Source organism: Molossus molossus, unplaced genomic scaffold (assembly GCF_014108415.1).
Source record: "Molossus molossus isolate mMolMol1 unplaced genomic scaffold, mMolMol1.p scaffold_m16_p_11, whole genome shotgun sequence".
NCBI lineage: Eukaryota > Metazoa > Chordata > Mammalia > Chiroptera > Molossidae > Molossus > Molossus molossus.
Genome location: NW_023425346.1, coordinates 107,551,757 through 107,561,566, shown reverse-complemented (window position 1 = coordinate 107,561,566; position 9,810 = coordinate 107,551,757). Strand labels below are relative to the sequence as shown.

General features: G+C 49.9%; 1 protein-coding gene across 1 annotated transcript in view; it reads left to right on the top strand.

The window, feature by feature from the left end:
- Nucleotides 1-147: 147 nt before the first annotated feature.
- Nucleotides 148-9,810, top strand: part of THAP4 (THAP domain containing 4) — a 39,361-nt gene continuing 29,698 nt past the window's right edge. Inside the window, exons 1-2 of the mRNA XM_036254097.1 lie at nt 148-250; nt 2,183-3,339. Coding sequence (XP_036109990.1) covers nt 174-250; nt 2,183-3,339 — 1,234 coding nt within the window. The 5' untranslated portion in view covers nt 148-173. The remainder of the gene's footprint in view (nt 251-2,182; nt 3,340-9,810) is intronic.

Sequence of the window (9,810 nt, the reverse complement as noted above, 5' to 3'; positions counted from 1 at the left end):
CGCACGGCGGGGAGGCGGGCGCAGCCATCTTGCCGTACGGCGCCGCGGGGGCCGGCTCCCACGTCCCGCAGCCGTGTCGCCGCGCGCCTCCCCTCGGGGCGGTCCCGCTCCGGGCTCGGCGCGACGAGGCGAGGGCCGGAGCCTGGCGGTGGCGCGGCGGCCCGAGGCCCGAGATGGTGATCTGCTGTGCGGCCGCGAACTGCTCCAACCGGCAGGGCAAAGGGGAGAAGCGCGCCGTCTCCTTCCACAGGTAACCGGGCCCGGCCCGCCGCCCGCTCGGCCACGCCCCCGCCCGGCCCGGCTGGGCGCCGGGGAAACTGAGGCCGCGCGGCCCGGCCCGAGGGGGCACTTTCCGCGCCGGGCCTCGGGGCTGGTCCTGCGAGTGAGTCAGCGCCCGGCGCTGTGTGACCTTGGCCGCGGCCGCCGTCTCTGGGCCGGGCGCCCATCCCGCGGCCACCAGCGCCTGCCGGGGACCACCGCGCGCCGCGGCGCCCGTCCCTCGCGCACCCTACGGCCACTGGGAGGCCACCCCGCAGCCGGAGGGAGGCCACCCCACGGCCACTCGGCGCCCACCGGGGGCCTCGCCTCCCTCGCCCCCACCCCGCGGCCGCCGCGCTCCATTGATTCGAGTAGGCGCCGCCGGTTTCCAGAAGCGCCGCATTCTGGAAACCTCTTCCTTAGGTCAGTTGTCCTCTGCTTTGGCTCTAAGTTGCCTGCCGTTTTGATCGCGAGGGAGGCTGCCTTGGTCTCTGCCATTAGGAATGCGGTGGAGCAAATGCGTCTTGTACCTCGTGGATTCACACGCGCTCCAGGCGCTGTTGCTGAAAGGGTCCCAGTCCCGGGGACAGAAAGGTGGCTGTGCCCCGGCGGAGAGGTGAATCCCTGTAGCGGCCCGACAGCCTCCTGCCCCGGAGGGGGTGGCACTTCCTGGCCGGCTTCCCCCTCGAGGTTGTAAGGGGCTCTCCGCCCCGCCGGGGGCCGTGCAGGGCAAGGGTCTTACCTTCTTCCCGCCTGCCCCGCTGGTCAGGGGGCCTCCGGAGCCCACGTACGCGCAGGAGGCCCCACAACCGTGACCTGAAGGGGCATGCCTGCTGTATGATGGAGAGCATTAGTATTTAATTTTTACAGCCACAGTGGCACTTGTTACTTATAGCCTTACTGAAAGTCCGCCGTGGTGCACTAAATCTTAAGTTGTTACAATGTATCAAAGTAATACTAGATCATTTTGTAGCAGCCACCAGCTTTTCTCAGTTTCCTTCAGAGCCTCTGTTCCCAAAAGTTCTGTTACCATTGTGAAAATGAGGCAAAGCGGTGCAGAGAAGGCTGCTCTTGGCATTCATAATGGTCTAACGTGGTGTAGGGGCAAGGACGTGGGAATTGAGGGTCTTGGGGAAGTTTAGAAGGTCACGTGGAGGAGAACTTCCTGAAGAGTGAGATTCCACCCTGTCCTGGTTCACAGTGGCCTCAGGTTGGTTACATGACCTCAGAGGGAGCAAACGGCCCCACTGTGCACAGTTTGGTCAGAGTTTTCTAAGTGTAGATCTTGCCTTAAAGAGAAGAAAAGATTATTAAGTGACTTGTTCAGTGCCTTCCAGGGATAGGAGTGTAGAAGGAACACAGAACTATACCTTTGAGTCTGATGTTCCCTGAGAGCTAGTCTTCCATGCCCAGCTGCTTGTGTCACAGTGAGGGCCAGGAACAGTCCTGGGCTTCTGGGATGTTCTCCTGGCCTCTGGCTCCCATCTCTTCTGGCCCACACCTGGTCCGGCTTCTAAATAGGGCTACCAACCATCCCACTTTTAGCACCCAAACTGCATCCCAGACACACCAGCAGGGTTGCTCAGCCATGATCTTCTAGGAACTATTTCCCGGGCTTCCTGGAGCTTTTCCTGAAGTCTGGACACCATCCTGTGCTTTTCCTAGCATTCTGGGAGGAGTTATCTACCTTTATTCCTATCTACCCTGTGACTCTAAGCTTCTTCAGGGTCTTCCATTTTTCCATTCCAGTGGTAACCTGTAAACGCAATGTGTTCTTTGTTCTTAAATGTTTACCAAATTCTTAAATAGGTGAAGCCAATATAGGTTTGGGTGTTTGCAAAAATACTTGTTTTGCTTTTTATAGTTGATGATTTTAGGTAAAGATGTGTAATTATTCCTTCTAATTCCTTCATTTGGCCTGCAGGTTCCCCCTAAAAGACTCAAAGCGTCTGATCCAGTGGTTAAAAGCTGTTCAGAGGGACAACTGGACCCCTACTAAATATTCTTTCCTCTGTAGTGAACATTTTACCAAAGACAGCTTCTCCAAAAGGCTGGAGGATCAGCACCGCCTGCTCAAGCCCACGGCCGTGCCCTCCATCTTCCACCTGACTGAGAAAAAGAGGGGGTCTGGAGGCCATGGCCGCAGCAGGAGAAAGGACACCAGAAAAGCCTCCGGGGGCCTGAGGGGACGTGCGAGTGAAGCTGACGGGAAAGGAGCTGCAGGTTCACCGTCCTCCTCGAGTGAGCACCTGATGGCCAAGCCAGAGGCCCGCAAGTTGAAGCGGGCTGCCCTGCAGAGTGAAGCCGCCAGTCAGGAGCGTGCGCTGCAGGCTATGCAGGGACCTCCAGGCGACGCTGTGGCCACCACAGCATCCAGCAGCAGGGCAGAAGCAAACAGGTCTGCATGCGACGCTGGTGATGAGAGCCGCACTGCCCCCGATGAGGGCCACACTGCCCCCGATGAGGGCCTGGTGGATAAAAGTGGCATTTCCATGGATGACTTTACCCCCCCGGGATCTGGGGCCTGCAAATTCATCGGCTCACTTCATTCTTACAGTTTCTCCTCCAAACACACCCGAGAGAGGCCACCCGTCCCCCGGGAGCCTGTGGACCGGAAGAGGCTGAAGAGAGACACGGAGCCCGGCTGCAGCGGGACTAGCCTGGGGCCTGACAAGGGCCTAGCCCAGAGCCCCCCAAGTTCGTCTCTGACTGCGACGCCGCAGAAGCCCTCTCAAAGCCCCTCTGCTCCCCCGACAGATGTCACCCCAAAGCCAGCCACAGAGGCTGTGCAAAGTGAGCACAGCGATGCCAGCCCCATGTCCATCAACGAGGTCATCCTCTCAGCATCGGGGGCCTGCAAGCTCATCGACTCGCTGCACTCCTACTGCTTCTCAGCAAGGCAGAACCGGAGCCGGGCTTGCTGCCTGCGGGAGCAGGTGGAGAAGAAGAACGGTGAACTCAGGAGCCTGCGACAGCGCGTCAGCCGCTCCGACAGCCAGGTGCGCAAGCTGCAGGAGAAGCTGGACGAGCTTCAGAGAGGGAGCGCGCCGAACCCAAGTAGCCTGCCTGGCCCCAGCCGAGGTCAGTACCCACCTTAGGCTCCGACTGCCTGGCCCGTAGGGGTCTTGCTCCGCTAGTAGCTGGACCCTATAGACAACACTCATGTAGGACAGCTTATCCCCAGCAGCCGAGAAGCCTCTAGTTGTGAGGTCAGCTACTCAGTGAATGAGGCCCCAACACTTGGTATTCCCCTTGCATGGGGTGAGGTCAGTGTCCACGGCATACCTCACACAAACATAAATCCAAATGGGTTAGGATCTAAGTGTAAAGTCAAATAGATGTAGAAAACTATTAGGAAAATGATAGTAGACAGAGTGATGGGGAGGTTCTTTCCATTCACGTTTTCATTAATATTCTAGAGGTTAATCAACTTGGACATTAATAGTAAGATTTTAAACATCTCTCCAAGTGGAATACATTGTCTTCTGTAAAACTTAAAACACTACAGAAATATACAGACTAAGAAGTGGTGAAAATTTCCTTCTTACCCACCTCCCAACTTTTACTCCTGTTGCTGTTAAAATTTGCTGTGTGATGTTTTAGATTACTTACTACACTTTAGCTTACACATCTTTGTCCCTGTATAGATGGGTTGGGTGTATTTTTATATTTTGGCTCTGTTTCTGCTTTTCCCCCTATTTTACTGTTTAGGACTTATAAAAATTGGTTTCTAGATATTCCTTACATATTGAGGATAGGATCTTTTGCCTATTATAAGTACATGAAAACATTTTACTGCCACATTGTTCATTTCATCTGGATGAGAGTTTGTCTTTGGAGGTGTAATTAACACCTCAGGAGGCTCTTGTGTGACAGGCCATTCAGGACTTCCTGGACCCTAGAACAACCACCACTGCACAACCAAAAACAAAAGAAAAACCAAAACCCATACTGCATGTTTCCAAATGCACCTGGGGGAGGAGTGGCTCCATGTGAGGGCCACCAATATTCTCCTGTTGCTGTTTTTTTTAATCCTCATCCGAGGATATTTTCCTATTTATTTTCAGATGGAATGGGAGGGTGAGAGAGAGAGAGACACATCGACTGGTTGCCCCCTGCACTACCCCAACCAGGGCCTGAGACCAAACCACAACCGAGGTACATGCCCTTGACTGGAATCAAACCCGAGACTCTTTGGTCCTCGGGCTGATGCTCTAACTGCTAAGCCAAACCGGCCAGGGCTCTCTTGTCGTTTTTACAGTTTCTTGATGTTACTTTTTGGTCACTTTTTCTGTTCATCTTGGTTAGATATCCCAAAGTTTGTCACTATTACAGAGGTCTTTCCAAACAGCCACTCCATTGATCAAACCTGCCTTGTTTCTGCCTCATTAATCCTCCCTTCTTCTTTCTTCTGTTTCATTTTGTGGTGGCTCTGGCTTCTGGACAGAGGACCTTAGCTTCTTCTTGTCCGTGTATAGTTTCCGATTCCTGCAATTGAGGCTCAGGCCTTCTTTTGTCCCCTTGGCCCTGTGTGGGTTTGCCTTATGCTCCTCTCATTGCTGCTCATTTCTCAGCCATTACTAACTTCAGTGTTGATGCCCTCTTTACCCATGTTACCAAGGAGGGTGTTTACGGTTTTTCAAGTGGGTAGATGGGGAGAGAGGAGCTGATTGTAAATATGTTCTGAATCTTTATTGATTTATTTTAATTCTCTTTTTTAAAAATTTTTCTATTTTTTTCTTTTTTGATTTTAGAGAGGGAGGAAGGGAGAGGGAGAGATAGAAACATCAATGAGAGAGAACATCAATTGGCAGCCTCCTGCATGCCCCCCACGTGGGATCGGGCCCACAACCTGGGCATGTGCCCTGAACGGGAATCGAACCAGCGACCTCTTGGTGCATGGGTCAATGCTCAAACACTGAGCCACAGGGGCTGGGCCCAACTTTGCTTTTTATTTCAAGACCATGTTGTTAGAGGTATGTGTTCCTGACTGTTACCAATACAGAAAACCCTTTTTTGGTCCCATTTAAAGTCTTATTTCTTTATCTCCTTCTTTCAACCCTTTTATATCCTCTTTTTTTTTGAGAGAGAGAGAGAGAGAAAATCTGATCAGTTGCCTCCCACGTTTGTCCCAATTGGGTACTGAATCTGCAACCTGGGCATGGGCCCTGACCGAGAATCAAACCCACCACCTTCTGATGTACAGGACAATGCTCCAACCAACTGAACCACACCGGCCAGGGCTCCCTTTATTTTATAACTATATTTTAATTCAGTCTGAGAGCCTTTGTCTTTTTATAGATTAATTTAATCCATTTACGATTGTGCTTGTTGGGAAGTTGGAATTTTGGCCCAATATTTTATTTTATTTATTTATTTTTTGTTAGTCCTCATCTGAGGATATCTTCCACTGATTTTTAGATAAAGTGGAAGGAAGGGAAGGAGGGAGAGAGAAACATCGATGTGAGAGAGACACATCAATTGGTTGCCTCTGGCACAACCCTGACATAGGCCAGGGATCGAACCTGTGACCCTTCGGTCCATGGGCCAATGCTCTACCTGCTGAGCCAAACTGGCCAGGGCTCTGTTTTATATTTTAATTTGGTAAGCTTTCTTGTTTCCTTCCCTGTTCTTCTAGTGGATGTCTTTCAGCTTTTTTTTTTTATCCTCACCCAAGGACATTTTTCTATTTTTTGTTCAGATAGAGTGGGAGGGAGAGAGAGAGAGAGAGAGAAACATCGACCTGAAAGGGACACATTGAGTGGCTGCCACCCGCATGACCAACCAGGGCTGGAGATAAACTGCAACTGAGGTATGCGCCCTTAGTGGGAACTGAACCCAGGTCTCTCTGGACCGCAGGCCGACGCTCTAACCACTGAGCCAAACTGGCAAGGGCTCTTTCAGCTTTTAAAAACAACCACTGGAGACTTTCAGTAACTGTTTTGAGTTGATCAGTCCCTGTGTTCTACCTTCCCAGCACCTCACCTTCCACTCCCCACGGCCAGACCCTCTCTGTGGTCTCAGTTCCATATTCTCATTTTCCCCTCCACACAGCCAATAAAATGTAAGTATACATTTTATTGGTTATTTTATTCACCACTATCTATTTATTTATTTATTTATTTTTCTTCATTGATTTTAGAAAGAGAGGAAAGGAGAGGGAGAGATAGAAACATCAATGAGAGAGAACATCGATTGGCCGCCTCCTGCATACCCCCCATTGGGGATTGGGCCCACAACCTGGGCATGTGCCCTGACCAGGAATCAAACCTGCGACTTCTTGGTGCAGGGTTGATGCTCAACCACTGCGCCACACCGGCTGGGCTCACCACTATTTATTGTATCCAAATTTTTCCTCCTTTTTGGAGGTACTTAATGGTTTTCTTAGAACTCATATGACTAAAATTTTGAGAGGAATTAAGTATGAGATACTCTCTAGGTGCTGATGCGAGGGAGCCAGCACCCAACCTCTGAAGGTTTTGTATGTGTGTCCAAAGTGTGTGCATGTATGTTCACAGTGTGTCTGCTGTGTCAGATGAGGTCAGAGGTGTTTGAAATCATGGAATTGAGTGAGGTTACCTAAAGAAACTGTGCAGCTGGAGGAAGGACCAGGGCCCAGCCCAGGAGCGGGTGGTGTTGATAGAGGCACAGCTGAAGAGAATCTGGGAGAGCGGGAGCATGGGGCCATGGCGGGGCGGGGGCGGGGCGGGGGTGGGGGTGGGGGGCTGCAGACAAGAAGGGGCTCGGAATCATGGGAGCCAGAGGGGAAGGGGTTTTCAGCCAGCAGGGGTGCTTGGCTGAGTTAGGTACAGCTCTGATCAGAATGGAGAAAAGATGGCTGGACTCAGCCACATGGGGTCACTGGTGACCACAGTTTCCTTGGAGTTGTGGGAATGGAGCTGGATGGGGGTGGGAGGCAGCAATAAGGCAATTTAAAAAATTTAACTATGAAGGGGGGTTGAAAAAGATAGCCAAAAGGGAGCATGGCCGCAATGGAGAGTAAGGTGGAGACAGGCCAGCAGGTGTCTGTGCTGAGGGTGGTGTGGGCCCTGATGGAGAGGCCAGGGAGGAGCATACTGGGCCCTGAGGCAGTGCTGGGCTCCCGGGCCTGCGGAGGGGTGGAGAGCAAGGGGACAGAGGTGCACTGGTGGAAAGGGCCTGCCTGTGCCTCTGCTGTGTTCCCTGGGGTGTGAGGCTGGGTGCTGGCTGGAATGGAGGGGAGGATTCAGGATTCCAGCAGCAGTGGGAAGAGTGGGAGGGAGAGAGGTTTCCTTGGTCTCCAAGGCCTGCCCGGAGCTCTAACTGGATCTGTGGTCAGTACCTGCTCTCTCTCCTTGTCGTCCTCAAAATGTCTGCTCTCTTGGGAGTTCCCAGTGCCATTAGGAATTTGTTCATCAGCCCTGGCCAGTTTGGCTCAGTGGTTAGAGTGTCGGCCCTTGGACCAGAGAGACCCAGGTTCGATTCCCACTAAGGGCATGTATCTCGGTTGCAGTTTGTTTGGCCCCAGTTGGGGTTTTGTGGGTGGGCCCAGTCGATGTGTCTCTCTCACTTCAATGTCTCTCTCTCTCTCTCTCTTCCTCCCTCTCTCTCTCCCGCTCTATCTGAAGATAAATGCAAAAAATGTCCCCGGGTGAGGATAAAAACATAAAAAAAAAAGAATTTGTTCACCAGTGAGGGAATTTTTTGATCATCGAGTACAGGTTTCATGCCGAAGGGGCTGTACATGTGTTAATTCAGTCCATTGTCTTTAGCCAATCCCTTTGTTTTGGGACAGAGCAGCTAGGCCAGTGGGCCATGGGTTCTAGAGTTCAGGTTGGTCCTTGTTGCCCTCTGGAAAGCTGGTGCTGATTGTCCTTCCCACAGGACGTGGTGGTTTGTCCTTGTATCAGGGTTGTTGGCGTTTCTGAACCCCTGAGGGTGCACACATTTCCCTCTCCATTCTTTCTGTGTTGTCCCCCGCCCGCGCCAGCGCTCGCCTCGCTCACGGGAGTGGACGGCTGTTCTCTCTAATAATTTAATACTTGATTTTTTAAAGAACTTGTTTATTTCTCTCGTTTTATACATATAATTCTTGAGTTAATCAAGAGTTTTAAAAACTTTATTGTGGAAAGTCTTGAACTTAAATCGTTAACAGAAAAGTATAATACCCCCCCCCCGTGTACCTATCCCCAAGTTTCAACATTTGTCAGTATTTGATATTCTTGTTTTATCTATATTTTTACTTACTCTTTACTTTCCATTGATTGTTTTATAGTTAATAGATTGTTTTCTTAGGAAAATTTTATATTTCTAGAAAAATTCAACAAACAGTGCAGAGAATTTCTCCCCAACCCCCCCAATTTCTTCTAGTGTTCACATCTTGCCTTACCAACTGTGTTGGTGGGGCTCACATTCATTACAAGTGGTGAACCAATATGGATACATCATTTTTAACTGAGTCCATAATTTACATTAAGGTTTAGTATCTTGTACTTGGATTTTGACAAATGCATTTTTTTTTACCTTTATTGTTAAAAGTTCTACAGATGTCCCCCCTTTTTTCCACCACGGACCCCCTTCTCCCCACTCCCACCCCTTCCTGCCTTCCCCACACTATTGTCTGTGTCCATTGGTTGTGCATATAAGTTCTTTGGTTTATCTCTTCCCACCATCCCCATCCCTCTGAGGTTTGTCTGTCTGTTCCCTACCTTCATGTTTCTGGATCTCTTTTGACCATCAGTTTATTTTGTTTATTATATTCCACAAATAAGTGAGATTATGTGGTATTTGTCTTTCTCTGATTGGCTTATATCACTTAGCATAATACTCTCCAGGTCCCTCCATGTTACCTCAAAGGGTAAGAGATCTTTCTTTTTAGTTGTTTTTTATTAATTTATTTTTATTACAGATGTTTCTTCTTTTAATTCCCTAGATAACCTCCTCCCAATCCTGCCCCCCACCCCGCCCCAGCATTGTTGACTATATCCATTGGTTACGTATACATGCATATAAGTTCTTTGGTTTATCTCATCCCTCCCTCTCATTCCCCTCTTCTGAGGTTTGTCAATTTGAACCATACTCTTTTCTATGTCTCTAGCTCTATTTTGTTCATTATATTCCATAAATAAGTGAGATTATGTGGTATTTGTCTTTCTCTGATTGGCTCATTTCACTTAGGATAATCCTCTCCAGGTCCCTCCATGTTGTCTCAAAGGATAAGAGATCTTTCTTACAGCTGCATAGTACTCCACTGTGTATATGTACCACAGCTTTTTTATCCATTCGTCTACTGATGGACACTTGGGCTGTTTCCAGATCATAGCAATTGTAAATAGTGCTGCTATCAACATAGAGGTACATATATTCTTTCTGATTGATGTTTCAGGCTTTTTAGGATATATTCCTAGAAGTGGGATCACTGGGTCAAATGGCAATTCCATTTTTAATTTTTTGAGGAAACACTATTGGCTTCCACAGTGGCTGCACCAGTCTGCATTCCCACCAGCAGTGTGCTAGAGTCCCCTTTACTCCACATCCTCACCAGCACTTTTTGTTTGATAATTTATTGATGGC